A 22,466-nucleotide genomic window follows, 5' to 3' on the forward strand; every position below is an offset into this window, starting at 1 on the left:
GTTAGGATTAAATCTGAAAGTGTCTGCAATCCTACCCAGACACAATAGGATGGAGTACATGTTGAGAGTCTTGTCAATAAATTCAGCCCTGGAGAGACTGTGCAAGGCTCATGACGTAGAATTCTTCTCAGCATGGCCTGAGCATGATAACAGGAGATACAGATTTTACAGGGATGGTATAAACTTAAATAGGAGTGCAAAAATATTTGGTGCTATCAAGGCAGTGCTAGGTGGATAAAAAAACTGATAGCTTGGGAGGATACACAGACAAATACAGGCAACACCCGTATAACACAGCACTTCTACAACACAGATTCGCTCTAACATGATTCATAAATTGCGGCAATCCTTGCACAACACGGTACTTAAATAACACGGTTTCGCCCTAACACAATATTCTGGTAAACCTCGCATACAGGGTATTTTTGAGCTTTAGTGGGGAAGGGGGACCCTGCTATTATGTTGGAAGTAATTTTTTCAAAATATCCACTCTTTTTGAATCCCGCTGTTGACTCACTAGTCAAAAAAAATTGAGAAATCCCTGTATTTTGTTTTGTTGGGAAATCCCTGTGTTACACATTGTGCTATTCAACTTGTGCTTGTTGAACTTGTGGAAAAATCTAGATTTCAAAGTTTTATTACTATTGGATAGCACACCAGGCCATCCAAAAGATTTAAGTCATCCAAATATTGAAGTTATGTTACTACCATCACAGTTGTACTAGGTTAATACAACTTCGTTTATTCAGCCATTAGATCAAGGCATTATATCTCGACCTTTAAAACTCATTACATCAGAAAATCGTTACATTGGATTTTGGAAAAAATTTGAGTCCAAATCTATTGGAGTCCGAATTCTGATACAGTCCACAGTTGAGAAATGGAAACATTTCTCAACTGTGGACTGTATCGCCGAAAGAAGTAAAACCGTTAACATTAAATGCATGTCGAAAAATGTATGGCCAAAGTAAGTTCATTCAGGAAATATGGTCGATCAGGCAGAAAACGGAATCAGTGTGATAGTAGAACTTGCTATGTCGGTAGGAGGGGAAGGTTTTGATGGTATGACTACTGAAACCCTCGTGGGTAGTGCAGTTGTTTTTGCAGGAGGAATTTTTATGGGTCTTTTTCACAACATGGCTGAGTTAGTCGGGCTCAGATGAGGGTAGCATGGTTTTTCTCCAGGAAACTCGGATTTTTCATCCAGCAAAACAGAAAATTGATCTTGGGACAAATGCAATTTATAGACAATATACACAGAGTAACATGATCTTAGTCAACTATGCTCCTAAAAAAAAAAAATATGATTACTGAAGACGTTCAAGAAATACTGGTAGAAAAAGAGGCTGGCAAAGAGGATTTGGTGAAAATGCCATTGGGGTAAAACCAAATCAATTCTGAGGATGATAGCACAGATGAAAATTCTAAACTTCCAAATTTTAGACTAAAAAGCATACGGGAAGGCATAAAGTTAGTCGAGCAATTAGAATCTTATTTTTTTGAATGCAGATTCTTGAATGAAAAGAGCCCAAAGTTCAAAAGGGAGCTTCAAAAATGCTTAGTTCCATACAATGAAATTCACAAAGATTTATCAAGCAAAAGCAAACAAACCCAGATTACTGATTTTTTAAAGAGAGTAGAATATACATGAAATCTAGAATGGTGTATTTTTGTAAGTTTTTAGAACGTAATCCCCCCCCCCTTTTGTACTTTTTCTTAATCCTGTATAACCAGTTTTGCAAATCATGGCATTTTATTGTAACCTAACTACCGTGTTATACGAGGGTTACCTGTACATTAACTAGAGCGGCAGGGACAGGTGAAAGTGATTCTTGCCTGTTTCTATTAGAATACGCAGCAGCCTTAAAAGCTAGGTGTCGGATTATTTCAAGCCCATTTGTGGGTCATCATGAAACAGGAAAATACACATGCTACGTCAGGATAACTAAGATAAAGAATAGATGCATGTATATTCACATTTCCACTAATGCTAGGATCATATTAAATAAATTTGATGAATGTGGAGTACTTATTAAGTTATGAAATGCTGACATTGTGGGGATTTGCAAGGTGATCTGATTGAGGTGTATAAGGCCTTGAATGGATTGAGCAGGCTCAGTGCCGATGGGATTATTCCTCTTGCTCAGATTACAAATCTGAGGGGGCATAAACTGAAATTGAGGAAAGACAGTTGTCGAATAAATGTGCAGAAATTTGCCTTTAGCCAGCATGTAGTTGATTGCTGGAACAAACTTTCATCTGTCATTCTGGAAGTTGACAGCTTAAATAAATTCAAGGAAGAAGTGGACAAACTTTTGGAGCAAATGGATGGGTGAAATGGGAAGGTGCTTTTGTTTTTTGTTTTTTTTTGCTGATGCTGTATAAGCTTACTTTCTTGCATCATATGCTTCTACTAATGCTAATGCTAATATCAAAGACATGGAGTTACTCAGACATAGAGGATGCAGAATTTGAATATGGGAAGTACAGGTACAGAAAAGATAGAACAGATGGGGGTGTCATGACCTTAGTTAAGAAGTACAATAAATCTAAGGCCAACTGACATGAGTGGCCAATGAAATATTGAATCAGTTTGGTGTGACATAAGCACTGGAGAAACAAAAATGACAGTAGGAGTGTGTTATAGGCCCTAATGATGTTGATGAATAAAACAAACAATAAATTAAATGCCTTATAATAGGGGATTTTATCTTTCCAGATATGGAATGGAACTTGTGGGTTGGTCACTCCCAAACCAGCAGGACTTTTGTGGATTTATTGGATGACCATTTTCTAACAGAAGCATGTTAGAGAAACAAGAGGAAGCAATATTCTTGATCTGATTATCAGTAGCTTCAAATATCAAAGTGACTCTTCTTACATTAAGAACCTGCAAGTCAACCTCCCTTGAGGTGACAGTGATCACAGTGCACTCATGTAGGACTTACTTAAAGACAAAACTAGTGTCAAAGGTAAAGGGAAGAACTTTTGTTTCTGTTAGGGTGACAAAAGTGGTCTTAAGCAGTTTTAAATTCTATACAGTGGGGCCATTTGATGAAGATGCAAGCAGGAAATTCTAAATGGGAGACATTCAGAGAAGTAACTGTAGAAGCTACTTGACTTTTCATACAAACTAAGAAGTACCATTCCAGGCTTAGACCTAAATAGATATCAGATGAAATGGCTTGTGGCTGAGAAGAAAACTGCATGGGAAGCATATGAATTATCTGGAGATACAGAATCCTATGGTAGATATGAACTAGTCTGTAATCCAGTCCCAAAGGAAGTCAGGCAAGCTACGGTATACTGAGAAGTCTTTGGCAAAGGATGCCAAGAAAGGCGGCAAAGACTTCTTTACTTATATTAACAGCAGAAGATAGGGGTTGAATCAAATTTGTCCACTTGATGATGATGGTTTAATGTTGATGATTCCGTACAGACTGCTGACAAACTGAATAGGCATTTTGCATCTATATTCACATATATGGAGTTCTCTATTGAGGAGGATTCTAGACAATGTATCAGAGGGCTGAATGATTTTGTGATAATCACTGCTGTTTTTGGGATGGTACGGAACAGTACGGCATGTCAGCACCTTTATTTAAAGTGACATTCGGATGCAGTACACTTCGAAATTTGTAATATTCCAAAATTTTTTTTCACATGCTTAGCTACTATTCAAATAAGCTTAAAGTTATTTAACTAAATTTGCATTTTTCACTGTCTATTGTTAAAATATTTTCTATATAAAACTTTATAACTATTTTTAGAATTCTAAATTACTCAGTCAGACTTCTGTTTAACGAACTCCTTTTATAGAAAATTTTACCTATCTGTTTGGTCACAGCACCTGAATATCCAAATGACACCAACATTTTGGACAGTTTCAAAAAAAAAAAAAAAAAAAAAATTAAGAACTAGCAACAATATAGATGATGAGAGAAGGAAAATGAGGACAACGAAGGTATTAAACCTTCTAAACATAAAATGTTAGCATTTGGTGAGAAAGGAGCTTAGAAAATTGTCAATTAGGCTTCAGTTAAATGAAAGAGATACAATTCGTGCATTTTGGGAATACCTAATTGATAAGACAGTTTCTGAAGAATTGAAACGCATTTGATGAACGCTCTGAGTATGATACCAATTTCACCGAGTGAATCTGAACGAGGACTTTCAGAAATGAATCTGATCGTCAGCCCAACCAGAGCTTCATTGATCACAAAAACAATTTCTTCAATAATATTTCTTAAAATTGTAGGCCCACCCATTTTTCCCATTAGGCACTGTAGGCACAGTGCCTAGGGTTTACGAAATTTTTAGGACCTACGAACGAAGGAAAAAAAAAATTTTCGAACACCATTTTCAATGCATGATATTTCTTTGCAATCGACTCTAGGAGTTTCAATTCAATATGGATACGCTATCTAGTAACTGTTCTCGAAACTAGAAGAATAGAAGTGATGGTCGCTCCATCAACTGAGGTGGTTTATCATTTACTATAGTTGAAACTTGAGTCGTTAATTGACATGATTTGTCAAAGTGTTAAAATAGAAGAAACATCCCCCCCCCCCCCTAGCACATTTCGGAATAAAAGTGGCTAGGGCCTACAAACACCAAAATCCAGCCCTGCCACCAATGACACATTTCGATCCAGCAAATATATCGATTTGTGGCTGCTTCGGAAGTGTCATTCATCAACAGATACAAAAAGTAAGAAAAGAAGTCGGCATAGTGTGTTGGATGAGAACTAAATAAAAATTTGGAATATTCTATAAAAACTTTATGAAATTGTTTTTACTTATTATTTTTTACTTATTACTTATTTTTTTAATCATTTTATTTATTTTTTATATACTTGAATAATAAATTTATGCTTAATAAACTGTGTGTTAATATACTTAATTTGTTGTTCTTATCCCAAAAACATTACTACTAAAGTAACAATATCAGAAATAATTTTTCAGAGTACTGTACTTTTCATGTCTTTTTAATTTTCAAGCTTTCCTGATAGCAAAGAATGAGTACCGGCACCTATTTTTTTGACAAAAAATAGCACTGGTGATAATTGAAGGCAAAGTGAAAGAGTAACTGTTGAAGCTCAACATAAAAAAACTACCTGGGATGGATGGAATCTATCCAATTATGCTAAGGGAGGCAGCAAAGGAGGTAAGCAAACCATTAGCCATAATTATGAGAGCATTTCTGGATTTAGTAGAGGTCCCTGTGGACTGGAGATGTGTGAATGTATCCCCAATCCACAAACAGGCAGTTTGATTATTTACAGACCTGTCAGCTTAACTTCTGTTCCAGAGAAAATAATGGAGTCTCCAGTTAAAGAAGTAATGCAGGATAATCTAGACAGGAATGCACTTATACTGTAGTCACAGCATGGATTTGCTAAGGGGAAATCTTGTGTAACCAATCTGATTGGATATTATAATGCAGTAACAAAGGAACTGGGTGCAAAAAAAATTATTTTAATTCATATACTTAAATAAATTTTCTCTTTATACTAAAAGATAGAGAGAATACAAGAAATAGCACTGTATTTAACAGATCACTGGCTTGAACCCTGGTCACTCAAAGTGTGTTTACTTATGCACCCTCAGGGCTGACCACTCGTCTACTGCAGCCATTAATAAATAAACAAATCTCTGTTTATACTTTTTTTTTTTTTTTTTTTTTTTGGTTGGTTTTTAGGAGCATTAGCAACTAAGGCCATATTTGCTCCGGGATATGCGGTGGTCTTTCCTTGACCTTTCCGCATCCTCCGTATTTGGTGGTGACGGGCTCGAACCCCGGTCTAATCAAGAAGCGTGTGCTGCGCACTGCTGCTCCTTCCCACCTGGCTACGGAGGCGCCTCTGTTTATACTCTGGGATGACTAGATGGTTAGAGGAATAATCAGGAGTAATGGCAGTAATCTGGGTAAGCTGCTGCAACAAGATCAAATTAGGCCAATGGGCTGAGAAATGGCAGTTGAAGTTTAACATTGATAAATGCAAGGCTCCGCATATGAGTAGCAGTAATATCCTAGATTAATTACCAACTGTAGTACTACACTCAGGGTAGTGGAAAATGAAAAAGACTTGGGAGCAATTATGCAGTCATATATGGAGTTCACTAAGCAATGTAAACAGGCTGCCAGGACAGTCCATGGAGTTTTGTATATGATATACAAGAACTTTGTTATCAGAGACAAAGTTTTTTTTTTTTTTTTTTGATTTGGTAGTTGTTGGCACATCGGCTTCTGTGGCCATATTGCACCTCCCAAGGTTTTTGCAGTACTTTGATCCAAGCCCGAGGCGGGAATCGAACCCACGACCTTTGGGTTGCCGGGCAGGTACTTTACCCACTCGGCTAGCCCGGTCGGCGACAAAGAAGTGATTATCCTCCTATTGTGTAAGGCAATGGTTAGGCTGTATCATGAGTACTGCATATACATCTGATGACTCACTTTAGGAAGTGATGTAGAACTGCTGGATCAGGTGCAGAGAAGGACAATGGGATTAGTGAAGGGAATGGAAGGGCAGCCTTATCAAGATAGGCTACAGTTCTGCAAACTGCAGCATATTGAAACTAGGCAACTGAGAGGGGATCTGATCGAAGTTTTAAGGCTTTGAATGGATTGAGCAAGCTCAGTGCTAATAGCATTCTTTCTCTTTCTAAGACTACACACATCAGGTGGCATAAATTCAAACTGAGGAAGGATAGTTGCAAGACAGATGTCAGGAGGTTTGCCTTCAGCCAGTGCCTGGTTGACTGTTGGAACAGACTTCAATCTGATGTTGTGGAAGTGGGCAGTTTGAATAAATTCAAGGAAGAACTACACAAATTATTAGTAGGGGTAGACAAGACAAGTGATGTGGGATGTTTCAAAATAATTTTAAAACTCAAAATGTGTTCCTCACGATAAGCCCACGAGTAATTCAAGACCCCAGGATCGCAGTCCTAGACCACAACCTGACCCCAGAAATATTAAACCCCATGTAACCTCTGGTGAAGGAAGATATTATGTCAGAAAAAAGATGGTTTATTTTTCATTGTATTTTAATTGTATTTTAACTTATATTTTTAAATTGCGTTTTTTCTGACCTAATGTCTTCCATCACTAGAGGTTACATGGGGTGTGATATTTCTGGGTCGGGTTGAGGTCTGCAACTGCATTCCTGGGGTATTGGATTACTCGTGGGCTGATGGTGAGGAACACATTGAGTTTTAAAATTATTTTAAATTTTCATTCGTATTTTATCAGCATTCTAAGAGAGTTGGATAATAAGAAGTCCTATAGACAGAATAGTGGTAATTCCTTTGTTTATCCTTGCATGTTAATATAACGTAGGATAAATTGGGCCTATGGAAGCTCTTAGTATTAAAACGAAAGCAATTTTTTCTTTCCAAGATTAACTGAAGTGAAAAGTAAATACAGTTATCTTCTTATCAATTAATTCCTAACATGATAATGCTTAACAAAACACTATAATTTTATGCTGAAACTTAGCCAATCAGTTTAATTACAAATGTACAATATTTATTGATCTTTCCCACATACTATTAAGTATCTTCTCTCTCTCTCTCCCTCCCTCTTATACATTGTGTATGAAATGTAACATACAGTATGTACACAAACACACACAAAACAGTTCATAAGCAACACCATATTCACATGCTTTAGTAGTAGTAATAGTATTGGCATGTGATGCAAGAAAGCAAGTGTATGAACTTATGCAGCATCAGCCAAAAAAAAAAATCACACCATTCCCTCCAAATGCCTGTCCAGTTCCTCCTTAAATTTATTTAACCTGTCAACTTCCACAACGACAGATGGAAGTTTGTTCCAGCAATTAACCACCCGCTGGCTAAAGGCAAATTTCCGCACATCTATTCTACATCTGTCTTTTCTTAATTTGAATTTGTGCCCCCTTAGGTTCGTAATCTGAACAAGTGAAAGGATCCCATCAGAATTCGGCATGCTCAACCCATTCAAGGCTTTATACACCTCAATCAGATCACCGTGCAGGTGCCTAGTCTCCAGCCACTGCAATTTGCAGAACTTAAGCCTCTCTTGGTAAGAGGATCCCTTCATTCCCCTCACCAATCTTGTTGCCCTTCTCTGTACACGCTCAAGTAAATCTATATCCTTGCTAAAATGAGGCCTCCAGACCTGTACGCAGTACTCAAGGCGTGGCCTGACCATTGCCTTATACAGAGGGACAATCACCTCCTTCTCCCTGCTAGCAAAATTCCTATATATCATTGACAAAACCCCATGACCTGCCCTGGCAACCTGTCTGCATTGCTCAGAAAACTTCATATCTGACTGCAATTACTCCCAGGTCTTTTTCATTTTCTACCACCTTAAGTGTAGTACCACACAGTTGGTATGTTTCTCTGGGGTTACTTCTACCAATATGCAGTACTTTGCATTTGTTAGGGTTAAACTTCAGTTGCCACTTCTTAGCCCATCTGCCCAAATTATCTAGATCCTGTTGCAGTAGCACACTGCCATTATTGTCATTAACAACCCTGCCAACCTTTGTATCATCTGCAAACTTCGATATTAAGCCTGATATACCTTCATCAATATCATTGATAAATATACAAAACAACAGTGGACCTAACACCGAACCCTGTGGGACTCCACTAATAACATTAGTCCACGAAGAGCAGCACCCATTGATTACCACCCTCTGTCTTCTCCCACTTAACCATCCTTTTATCCATTGTAGGAACTTGCCCTTAATACCATTCTGCTCCAATTTGTACAATAGTCTTCCCTGCGCAACAGTGTCCAAAGCTTTCCTGAAATCCAAATATATGATATCAAAATTATTTTTTGCATCCAGTTCCTTTGTAACCACATCATAATATACTATCAAATTTGTCAGACAAGACTTTCCCTTAACAAACCCATGCTGTGTCTGAATTAATGCTGCAGTCTTGTCTAGATGATCCTGCAATTCATCTTTAACCAGTGACTCCATTATTTTATCCGGAACAGAAGTTAAACTAACTGGTCTGTAATTACTCTGTCACCCTTCAATCCCCCTTTGTGAATTGGGGATACATTTGCACATCTCCAGTCCGTGGGGATCTCCCCTGAGTCCAAGGATGCTCTCATAATTATGGCTAAGGGTTTGCTTAGTTGCTTTGCTGCCTCCTTTAATATAACTGGATAGATCCCATCCACCCCAGGTGCTTTTCTTATGTTTAACTTCAACAATTTCTCCTCCACTTTGCTTTCAGTTATTACAAAATCATTAAGTATCCTGCTACAATTTGATAACCTTCTGCCATTTTCAAATCTTAATAATTCCTCATGTGTGAATGTAGATGCAAAATACTCATTCGGTTTGTTTGCTATCTAAGCAGGATCATCAACAGTCGAACCATCGATGTCAAGTGGACCAATCAGATTCATCCCCTTCCTTTTAGAGTTTATATATGTAAAGAAATCCTTGCTGTTTTTCTTAGCATCTTTTGCCAAGGATTTCTCGTAATCTGCCTTCGCCTGCCTAACCTCCTTTGTGACCTGATTACAGACTAGCTTATATCTGCCATAGGCTTCTCAGTCGCTTAATAATTTATATGCATCCCATGCATTTTTCTTCTCTGCTACAAGTCTCATTAGTTCATTAGATAACCATTTAGGCCTAAACCTTGAACAATATTTCTTAATAGGTATGAAACTTTTAGTAGCATACACGATTAATTCCTTGAATGCTTCCCACTTAGAATTTACTGTTGGTAACATCGTCAGTTGATCCCACTGTACAGAATTTAAAAACTGTCAGAGACCACTGTACTCACCTTTACGGAAGCAAAAACCCTTTCCTTTACCCCTGATCGTAATTAAATCTTTAAGTAAAAACGAGATATTGTTTACATAACAATACATTAACTATATAGTATTGGTGTAAATACACCATAGTTAACCCATAAACTTGAGCTATGTATGTAGCGTAGATGGCATCGTTTTAATGGTATCTCATAATGTGGTTGCCTTCACGAGATAGCTGCTATTGCATTACTTCAAATAAATAATGCTTCTAGTAGAGAAGACTACTGTTATTTATTTTCAGCGGTATCTTCAAAACGACCACCCAGACGATCGTTTTGAAGCTATTGGGCTTCATCATCAGTGGGCGGGCACGTACCCAGGTAATACAACAAGCCATCCCAGTTGCGAAGTTTATCCACAATATGAGAGATGCCAAAAGGGTGTGGTAGCAATGTATTTTGAAAATGAAATGCACTAGGCATAATCCTTATGGGTTTTGATAATTAACTATATAGAAACGGTGTAAATACACCATAGTTAAATAAATAACAGTAGTCTTCTCTACTAGAGAAGTGTTATTTATTTGAAGTAATGCAATAGCAGCTATCTCGTTGTGAAGACAACCACATTATGAGATACAATTAAAACGATGCCCTCTACGCTACATACGTAGCTCAAGTTTATGGGTTAACTATGGTGTATTTACACCGATACTATATAGTTAATTATCAAAACCCATAAGGATTATGCCTAGTGCATTTCGTTTTCAAAATAACAATACATGTGAAGCATGCACAGACCTAAAGCTAACAATACTGCATTAAAACTACATATAATCTACGAATTTCTTTTTCCAATACAATTTGCACAGAAAAAAAATAATAAATAAATAATTGCTTGATTTCTATTTGTCTAATGTTAATAAAATTTGTGATGGCCTGACAAATCTTTCTATATGAATCAAATATAAAATTTAATGAAAATCCATTCACTCCAAGTCCCTCTGTTACATGAGGACCAACAAATGAAGAGACAGATGGACATGACAAAAACAATAGCGCTTAAACATATATGCTATTGCATTTAAAAATGACATAGCACCTCAAATGCCCTTCAGGTCTGTAGTTAGCTGATATCAGGAATGGGACTAAACTTAGGTTATTCTGGGCTTTTCATCCAGCATAATGTGCAAATCAGCCTGTGAATATTCAGTCATACACTTGCATGATATAGACCATATGAACCAGCTTTCTATATGAACTGGTGAAACAAGAATTTTTAATACACAAACTGAGCCTTAATCCAAATAAAATCTTATCATGGCAAAAGCCCAAATGAGATTTACAGTACCTCGTCAGAAGTTTGCAGAGATGAAAATTTACACATGGAATTTTGAACCAGAATTGAAAACATAATTCCTAATCCCCAAAAAAAAATAAAAAAAAAAAAAAAATGCCACTGACAACAGTCAAGATAATCATTATCATATGGAGTGATTGATTAGTAGAGATAGTTCTGCTTGTGACAATTTTTCAGAATCACAGAAGCAAAAGCTATGTCAACAGCCATCTATTGAAATTCCTTCAAAAACACTTTGTACACAAAACTTTATAGAAAAAGTCTATATGCTTGAGGATGGCATTCTGATCCTGCATAAAATACAATGCCACACAAGGCTGATACTGTAATTAACTTTGAAAAAAAGTATGGGCAGAAAATGTGCTTCCTTTTTCTCCATAATCCCGACATGAATCTACTCTGTTTGTTTGGTTCTGTGCCACAATATTTGATATCAGTCGCTGTTTCGCTCCAATTTGAAATGCTTGTATGTGATAAAATACAAATTCGAAGTCTGACTATAATTTTACGAAACACTCTAGAGCAGTGGTTCCCAAACTAGTGAGATCTATATGGACCCTTTCAAAAATCAAAAAAAGTTCATGATCCCTTCAAATATCAAAAAATGTTTGCAGACCCCTATATATAACATATGCAGTGTGTGTGGTCAACCACCGTTTCATGGATCCCCAGGGGTCCGCAGACCACAGTTTGGGAAACACCGCTCTAGAAGACTGAATCGTAGTGGTACATACGTACATACACTGAATTACTTATGAAATAACCTATTATTATTCTTGTTTATATGTTAAAATAACTTGTATGACTATATGCTGCAATATATGGACAAACAATTTTTATCTTAATTAAAATAAACCAATATAAACAGATGTTTCTGATTATTAAATGTAAAAATAAACAACTAATTATTTATTATTATTATTTTTTTTAAATCCAGCATTTTCAATAAAATCCTTTCTACTGTGCAAAGCAAGTTCAGAGTGCAAGAAAACAAATGTCTCTAAGAAACATCCCAATACCGACAATCAAAAGTGAAAAATTCTGGTCACATAGCAAGCACCATTTCTTTGGGTACATACTGTGACAGACTAGGGGCATAGTAGATTTCAAGGAATGTGCAAAGGCTGGGGATGGTTATTTTAAGTAACTATGCATAATTTTATTTGTTAATACACTAGCAAATAACACAAGCAAAAATAAAGTGGCCAAATGCTTGGGCTTCCATCACTCTTCAGTGGCAATCTGAAGATTGCATTTTATAATGAAAAATTTAGTGAATGGGATTAATTGAATGATCAATAAGCAATTATTTCAATAATCTGAATAATTTATTATATATGCAATTAGTCAACAGTGAAGTGAAAAATAACAGAAATAACTGAATGTATACAAATTAGAAGTGAACATCAATTTTTTTTTATGTTCACAGATCAACTAGTTTCCTGCTTCTATTATTATTATTTTTTCCTATGCAAAGTGTTTTCTTTTTATTTGCAATGATAGAAAATTATCATTTTAGAGTCTTGTTTGATGATATTTTCATTTTATTTACTAGTATTTCCTTAGTTATGAGTATTAATGAGAAGAGTATTTAATAGTGCATACTGAATAGTAAACTGAAAAGAGTTATTAATTACTGGAATATGTTGTTGCCTCTATGGGAGTTTAGGCTAACAAGTTAGGGAAATAAACTATCTATTTGACTCCCTATGTGAGGAGGGAGCCAAATAGGTTGTTTATTTTATTTTATTATTTATTTATTATTATTATTTATTTTTTTTAAATTAATTAATTATTTTTATTATGTTATTTTTTTGGCTGCTGAAGCAAAAGCTTAGGGCTTCTTTACATCATACGACTAATACTTCTAATGGGTCTGAACTAATGGATCTAAATTCTAATGGGTCTGAATACAAACATTTAATATGCTTCTAGCAAGTTACAGCTCACTGATTTAAAAAAATGGATTGAATATAAATAAAATGCTAAGATGCCTTTTATACAGGATGCTGAAGTCAAAACAGAAGAGAACAGGGAAGTTTTCTAACTAGAAATATCATTACATATGCACCTTGTGGAATTCATACTTAATGAAAGAATCATTGATGGCCTATAAAGAAAACTACTAGAAGAAAGAAAAATAAAGATTAAAGCAATTTGTACTTCTTGTAATTTTGGAATGCAACAAACTTATGGAATTTGCCAGTGGCAATTGCTAAGCATATTCCATTGTTCTTGCAGTACACACACAAAAAAACCCACAAAATGTTCTGTTTCAATTATAAGGATAGAATGCAGTTGAAGGCAACTGTTAGATTAATTTAAAATAATGCATGCTATATTATTTAGAATATTATTTATTCTCAGTTGAAATTTTGACTTATGAAGAAAACCTATTTGCCAACTAAATGCTAGTTTTCATACTTAATGAATTATTATTAGTATTATAAAGGTTAAATGATGCATGAAAGCAGGTTTATTTAGAATCTGCCAAAAAAAAAAAAAAAAAAAAAAAAATGTTTATATCATTCATAGCTTCCTAATTGCCAAAAGTGGTTTGCAGTATCTAACAATTTTATTTTGTTGTAATTTTAAATTGTATATAAAAATTATATAAATACTTATATAACTAACTTAGTGGTATAAGGGCATAATCAGAAAAAAATACTATTAGAGTTGAACTGTTTGCCATGAATATATTCCTTTAGACTTTGTTCATCACTGTTTTATTACAAAAGAAGAGGAAAACAAACCATTATGTCTGAGTGTAAGTTAAAGCAAGTACAGTGAACCCCCCACTTTATGACTGGTTCACTATACGATCAAATCAAGATGGAATCTCCATTCACTCTACAATATGTGGGTGCCAGTCATTGTGATCACATTTGCAAGTTGAATTTTAATTCTATTAAATGGCGATTCTGATAAGAGAAAATAGGAGGAATATTATTCACAGGCTATAAAAAGTAAAGATATAAAGCACAAATTTACACTTTATTACCTTGCCAATTAACAAAATTAAATGATACGTGAAAATCAGAATAATAATTTCCACAGGTTAACAAAAATAAAAATAAATTCATGCTTACATATATAGCTTAATTACTATTGTAATATGTACATGCTAACTAATTGATATTTCTGTTCACTTGGATTTTTTTTGTTGTAAAATTAATAACAGTAAAAAATATAAGCAATCAATAACAAAGAACATGACAGCATAAATTGCAACTAACACGATATGTGCAAGTGAGATACATAGTAACAAGTTTATGAAGCTTAAAAAGCAGGATTGAAGAGAAAATTCTGAAAATTTATTTATGCTTTTTTATATGATTGAAGAGGAAGGGAAAGCACATTTCACCATAATAACGTGAAAATCCACAGAATTCCAGCTAAAGCTATTATTGAAAATGCAATACAATTAAGTTTGCCTACCTGTTTATAGATTGCACTAACAAAAAATACCAATAAACCAGAAACTGCAAATTGTTTTATGGTAGTGACCTCCAGAAATGTACTTCAGAAAAATATCACAAAGGCATTCAAAATTGATTCTTATAACCGAATATATTATAACGATGAAAGTGTAGTGCATTTTAATGATTTGAATATCGGTTTTCTGAAAATTGATTTTAGTAAAGGGGCTGATTGTACTAACCAATGACCGTGTTAAGAGGCGCCTAACTTATTTCATTTTCACGATGGGCTTGGCTTACGATTGTTTCCAAATGGGCTACGTGATCCTTCCTCTCAGCCAATAGTAGCCTTTGTAAATGTGTTAGCCACGTGTTCTGTTTTTGTATCCTTTAGTTGAAGTGATTTTTGTGTCGTGCTTCAATCAATACACAGTAGAAACCGGATAATAGGTTTTCCAAGAGACTGGAGGCTTAGAACTTCTTATGAGTGAAAACTTCTTAGAAGGGAAAATGACCTAAGGGTATGAAATATTAACTAAACAAATAAAAATGAAACAATACTTTTTAAGTATTATTAAGAATTTATAAATATTTTACTCTGCCGCCTATGGGAAACATTTTTAAACTGAGGATTTCTAATTGCTTAACATTCTGTTCATTAAACTCATTAGCAAGTGGGAAGAATGAGCTCCTTTGGAGTTTCAACATACCTTAAAAAGTCACAATTACAATAAGACAGAGCAACAATCCACTAAGTAATTCAGAACTGTTCACAACCATCAGAACTTAATGCTTAACGTGGTCAATATATGCAATCATGGATATCGATGAAAACAATTGCAATATGTCACTTCCATTATATCAAAATGTTTATACTAAAAAGGTTTCAGTGCTGAAAGCTTTAGACTATGGAAAATTCACTAATCGAACATTTTAGTGCCAAGCATCATTTTAGTTCATAGTAAACCACCGAAGTAGATGAAATGGTATAATTTCTGTTATATCTCATATCGTGGATGACATCACGAGTTGCCCTGATATCGAACTACCTCGAATAAGTGATGCTTCGACAGTAGATTCTCGAATAGGCAACAATTCACCAATGGATTCTCGGCAGATACCACTACCCCAACACTCCTGGGTGGAGTGTTGGGGTAGTGAGAATAAGTGGAGAATAAGTAACATTAGTCTTCTCTTTATTGGCAAAGTGTTGCTTATTGGAGGTAGTGCAATAGATGGGCAACTCGTTGTGAATGCATTCACAATATGAAATATAAGCAACCCCTGTCTAACACAGTACTTCTACAACACGGTTTTGCTCTAACACAAGTGATAAATTGTGGCACTCCTCACACAACATGGTACTTATATAACATGGTTTCGCTCTAACACAGTTTGAGAGCCGACCGGGCTAGCCAGGTGGGTAAAGTGCCTGCCTGGCAACCCAAAGGTCGCGGGTTCGATTCCCGCCTCGGGCTTGGATCAAAGTACTGCAAAAACCTTGGGAGGTGCATTATGGCCACAGAAGCCTATGCGCCAACAACTACCAAAAAAAAAAAAAAAAAAAAAAAAAACAGTTTGAGAATTGTGGTAAATCTCACATAACATGGTATTTTTGAGCTTTTGCACTGGAAAACCCTGCTATTATGTTAGATGTAATTTTCAATGTTTCGATTCCTTTTTTGTGAATCACTAGTTCATTATCGCCTTCATGGTATTTCTCTAAGGCACATTTCTGGAGGTCACTACCATAAAACAATAAAAGCAATTTGCAGTTTCCGGTTTATTGGTCTTTTCTGTTAGTATAATCAATTATAAATGGGTAGTAAACTCGATCCTCAATGTTGTTGCATTTGCTATAGTGCCAACAGCTGGAATTCTGTGGCTTATCACATTATATGGTGAAATGTGTTTCCCCTTCCATAAAATATTCCATCATATAAAAAACATAAATAAATTTTCAGAAACTCATTACTCCATATCTCACTTGCATGTATTGTGTTTGTTGCAACTTGTGAGTGCCGTGTTCTTTGTTATTAATTGCTTATCTTTTTTCACTGTTTAAATTTTTACGGAAAAAAAAAAAAAAAAAGGACAGTGAACAGAAATATCAATTAGTACGCAATAATTAAGGTTATGTATATAAATTTATTTTTATTTTGCTAACTGGCAAATATTCTTCTGATTTTCATGTATCATTTAAAGCGGGGTCCACTGTATTTCATTGGGAGATCCCTGGGTTAGATTCTGTGCTATTGAACTTGTGCTTGTTTGGGAACAAAAAAATTGTTACTTTGAAGAGTGCAGTTCATGACTTTTAAAGAGAGCAGAAGGTACACAAAATATAGATGCTGCAGAAAAGATTGTGCTTAGCAACTATGAAGAGAAGAAAATTAAATGAATATACATAATCTGACATATAAGTATCACAGTTTGTAAGGTAAGATGTTTGTTCAGTTATTACTATTATAAAAATAAAGTTAAAATATTAAGTTATTACTACTATAAAAATTAAGTTTCCGATAGTTATAAAAAAATGGTCTATTTCTGTTAGCTTTTGGAACGTAATCCCCCTCTTCTTGTACTGGTTCTTAGTCCCATATAACACAGTTCGCATTACACAAGAGTTTATAGGAACCAAACTACCGTGTTATATGAGGGTTACCTCTATATCAAAAAGGGTGCCATTTCACCAACTTCAGTGGTTTGCTATGAACTAAAATGATGCTTGGCACTAATTCATTCAATTACCTAATGTTAATATTTTTTAATATTAAAATATTTAAAAAGCGTATTAAGTCGAAAAAAGTCATTATAATAATACACTGTGTATTCTTTATCACAAACCTTTTATGCGGGAAACCTTTTAACCAGGAACTTCTTCTGCTGGAAGACAATATATCACGACATATAGATTTGAAATTGAGACTTAAGAAACCAAAACTAGTATGACGGAAAACTTCTTATGTGGGAATTTTTTATCCGGGTTCTACTGTATTAGTTTTTCATCAATTTTTTTAACCGATATATACCATTCCCATAACCCCCATTTAGAGAGATAGTTTAGTTATATAGCAAAAATTTAAATTTCCAAGGTCTTGGAACGAATTACCAAAAACCAATGTGTTATTGGGTTCACATTATTATTATTATTATTATTATTATTATTATTATTATTATTATTAGCCATATGGTACAAGGAAGCCTGAGGCTTATGCTGAACCAGCCAAAAAAAAAAAAAAAAAAAAAAAAAAACCCTGAATTACCCTGAGAGAGAGAGAGAGAGAGAGAGAGAGAGAGAGAGAGAGAGAGAGAGAGAGAAGTAAAAAGGAATCACCAAGAAAGAGAAGAATGATGACATCTAGCTCAGGACCCTGAATGTCATCATTCTTCTCTTTCTTGGTGATTCCTTTCTACTTCTCTCTCTCTCTCTCTCAGGGTAATTATGATATTTTCATGATATGTTTGTCTCTTTGGAATGGATTAATACTGTAAAGCAGGGGTCCACTATATATTTAAAGCTGCTAAGAAAGACAAATAGGTAGTTTCATTCTTTGAACTCTTTTTATTGAATAAAGATGAACCAACTAATAAATATATTTTGCCTTCTTCCTTCCCATTTAAAACTAAGAAGAAATTAAGTGCAGCATTCTAATCAATGATTTTTTTTCAACCAGTAATTATACTGTTAATTTCACTAACAAATCAATGTGTATAAAAGAAACAAGAAAAAAATAATTAGAAGATACAATTCATACCTTCTCGAGAAGCTGTAAAACTTGTAGTCTAGTTTTTACAGATACTGAGTTATCACAGCAAAAAGAACGTATCAATTCAACTGCCATATCTTCAGCCATTAACTCTTCACTGAAACAAAAACTATATTAAATTATAAAAATAATACTATTTAAATATTACACAACTGAAAGTGAAGGTATTTTTGCATAAAAAGCCTTTTCAGAAAAAAAAAAATAAATAAATAATATACTCCTAAAATCCCATAAAATGTAGTGCTTCTTAAGAATGAAGCCAAAGCTGCATATAAGAATGCAAGGGCTGCCATATCATAAAATGAGATAATACAGCACAAATAATATTTGCAATATTATGATCCAAAATATTTTTTGGAATTTTCTATAACGTGATCATTTTGTAAAATAGTAAGAGAAGTTTACCTCAATGCAGTTTCTGGAGAGTATCATACACTTCAGTATGATACTCTCCAGAAATTAAAACGAAAAACTTACATTAGAGTAACAAATAATTTAAAAAATAATTAAAAATCAATTTAATGCAATTAAAAGAATTTAACGACAAAATTTCAAAACGATTTTCCTTCCTGAAGCTGACAACGCTTTTGAACCGTATGTTGTGATCACAGGAATGAAAATTAGCGAATAGGGGTGAGTATGAAACTTAAGTAGGGAATATTTGTCTTCGTGCATGTATGTAAAAGCCCACGAATTGGAGATGAGATATGGCTGACGAACATTAACAGAATTTTCGTGTAATTTAATTTCTAAGGTTTCTGCAATTAATAGTCGCGTATAATTACGTTGGACACTAAGTATTTTGGCCTCATTAAATAAAAAAGTATGTTTTTCATTAATGGCGTGAAAGGCTAATTCTGACGCTGCTGAACGAGAAGCACGAACTGGGGCCGCATGTTGATTAACACAAATATTCAAAGGAAAATGCTTCGAACCCTGGTAAGACGAGTCGCAATCACTGCAACAAATGTTGTATACCAGGTCATTAATTTGTGTTTCGAATGAGGAAAGGACTGAGTCATTGTTCAGTATAGTGTGTAATTTCCATATTGGCCTGGCCACAATTTTAAATTTGGTATCTTTAAAGAATCTTTTAAACTGTTTGTGCCACTGTTCAACATATGGGACAGAAATAAAGTATTTTTTGATATTACTATTGTTGGTTGGTGTAGTATTTTTATCCTATCCTTAGGCTTGTATCCTAATTCGGTTTATTGTAGCAAGGGGATAACCCCTGTTTAAGAATCTGCTGGTTAATATTTGTATTTCTGAACCCAAAGCAGATTCTGTCGTTGAATATTTGTAGGCATTTAGAAATTGATTAAAGATAATCGATCTTTTGTAGGTGAATGGGTGATAATTGTTATAATGTAGAAGCATACTGGTGTTTGTAGGTTTTCGATAGATGTTAAATTGGATTTTATTCGAGTCCCCAGTAAGCGTGAAATTTAAAAAATTTAATGACTTTGTATCCATATCCTCCCTTTCCAATGTAAATTTGAGCCTAGAATTAATACTATTAAACGAATGTAAAATGTCTTGGATAGTACTACTATCAGTAATAACTAGAAGATTGTCTAAATACCTTCCAAAGTATGTGATACAGGGTCGAACAGGGTCAAACCAAAAATTTGTTTGTACACTTTGTCTCGAAAGGTGATATAGTTGGCCTCAACTAACAGTTTAATTAAGTGAAAAATTTCCTTAATAGGAAGCTTTGTATAATAAATCGATATCGAGTTATTAATTAACATATCACAATACACATATCTGGGAATATGTGTATTCAAAGTTTATATTCATATATAATGAAGTAACCTCTAGTATAGTGTGTAATTTCCATATTGGCCCGGCCACAATTTTAAATTCGGTATCTTTAAAGAATCTTTTAAGCTGTTTGTGCCACTGTTCAACATATGGGAGAGAAATAAATTGTCATTGTTACCAAGTCCACAATCCTTAAGGTTATTAAATAATGTATTGTAGTTCTTAATCCCAAATTGTATCGCCTGTCTAAAGGGTTTTATAATGCTATATACCTGTGTGGCTAAGGATGAAAATGCCAAGTTTCTGTAGGAAACAATAGGCCGAATAGGAAATCCAGTCTTGTGTAAATTTACCTGAACAAAAAGTGCAGAAATATTGTATGTTCTGGCCTTCAATTCCTTTAACTGAGCCATAATAATGTAGTCGTTTTTTTGATACATGGATAACGTTTTATTGTATTGATTGACTAAATTGATAAATAGTGCCGGGTCTACTACAAGATAAGTGGAGGTATCTGAAACAACTGATTCTAACTTATTAATATAATCAGGTTTTTTGAGTATTACCACTGTATCTCCTTTATCTGCCCTCTGTTGTTTGTTTGTTGTTTGATTTTTAGGAGCATTAACAACTAAGGCCATATTGCTCTGGGGATATGTGGTGGTCATTCCCTGACCTTTCCGCATCCCCCGTATTTGGTGGTCACGGGCTCGAACCCCAGTCTAATCAAGAAGCGTGTGCTATGCACTGCTGCTCCTGCCCACCTCGCTATGGAGGCGTCCCCTGCCCTATGTATAATAATGTCTTTATTTTCCCGAAGTTCACATAAAGCTGAAGTAGTTCACGTATTAAAGAAATTTTTCACTTAATTAAGCCGTTAGTTGAGGCCAACTATATCACCTTTCGAGACAAAGTGTACAAATAAATTTTTTGGTTTACCAATGGGATTGAGCCTGAGCGGCTTAATATCGGAGATCTATCTCTCAACAATTGAGCATATACATTTGATGCCTTTTTGACCCTATATCACATACTTTGGAAGGTATTTAGACGATCTTCTAGTTATTACTGATAGTACTATCCAAGACATTTTACATTCGTTTAATAATATTAATTCTAGGCTCAAATTTACATTGGAAAAGGAGGATATGGATACAAAGTCATTAAATTTTCTAAATTTCACGCTTACTCGGGACTCGAATAAAATCTAATTTAACATCTATCGAAAACATACAAACACCAGTATGCTTCTACATTATAACAACTATCACCCGTTCACCTACAAAAGATCAATTATCTTTAATCAATTTCTAAATGCCTACAAATATTCAACAACGGAATCTGCTTTGGGTTCAGAAATACAAATATTAACCAGCAGATTCTTAAACAGGGGTTATCCCCTTGCTACAATAAACCGAATTAGGATACAAGCTAAGGATAGGATACAAAATACTACACCAACAACAGTAATATCAAAAAATACTTTATTTCTGTCCCATATGTTCGGTATCTCTAAAGATTCTTTAGAGATACCAAATTTAAAATTGTGGCCAGGCCAATACTAAAATTATACACTATACTGAACAATCGCTCAGTCCTTTCCTCGTTCGTAACACAAATTAATGACCTAGTATGCAACATTTCTTGCGGTGATTGCAACTCGTCTTACCAGGATTCGAAGGCGCCTCCGTAGCCAGGTGGGAAGGAGCAGCAGTGCATAGCACACGCTTCTTGATTAGACCGTGGTTCGAGCCCATCACCACCAAATACGGAGGATGCGGAAAGGTCAGGGAATGACCACCGCATATCCCGGAGCAATATGGCCTTAGTTGCTAATGCTCCTAAAAACCAAATAACATAACATAACATAACCAGGATTTGACAGGAATTTGGTCGGCCTTTCGTCTTTTGAGTTTCAGTTTTCAGTTTTGTTCAGTGTCGTGTGAAGTGCACAATGTCTTCTCGTAAACATTTAACTTTAAAAGATAAAGTTGAACTCATTAATGCGTATGATCGGAAAAAAATAGTGTTCGCAATCTCGCTGCAAAATTCAAAATCGGGAAGACGCAGGTAAGCGACATCCTAAAGAAAAAAAATTAACTGCTCAAACAATTTTGGCAACACGGAAATGATCAGGTTCAAAAATCATTCCCGAAAACTGTTGGACTTCAAATTGACAATGTTACGTATGAGTGGTTTTGTCGCGCATGTGCTAAAAAAATTCCCATTAATGGGCCTATTATTAGGGAAAAGGCTTTGGAGGTTGCGAAATCTATGGGAGTAAACGAGTTCAAAGCTTCTGTGGGATGGCTAGACAAGTTCAAAACTCGGCATAAAATTTCTTGGAAAACCGTAGGTGGTGAAGGTGGAT

The 22,466-nt window shown here is 34.9% G+C and overlaps 1 protein-coding gene across 1 annotated transcript in view; it reads right to left on the reverse strand.

The window, feature by feature from the left end:
• LOC150089359 (NBAS subunit of NRZ tethering complex-like) overlaps positions 1-22,466 on the reverse strand; it is a 1,057,261-nt gene that overhangs the window by 70,562 nt on the left and 964,233 nt on the right. The window contains exon 53 of the mRNA XM_090389247.1: positions 18,317-18,425. Coding sequence (XP_090245373.1) covers positions 18,317-18,425 — 109 coding nt within the window. The remainder of the gene's footprint in view (positions 1-18,316; positions 18,426-22,466) is intronic.

This window comes from Mastigoproctus giganteus, chromosome 2 (assembly GCF_048544385.1).
Source record: "Mastigoproctus giganteus isolate SK-2022 chromosome 2, ASM4854438v1, whole genome shotgun sequence".
Classification (NCBI taxonomy): Eukaryota; Metazoa; Arthropoda; class Arachnida; order Uropygi; family Thelyphonidae; genus Mastigoproctus; species Mastigoproctus giganteus.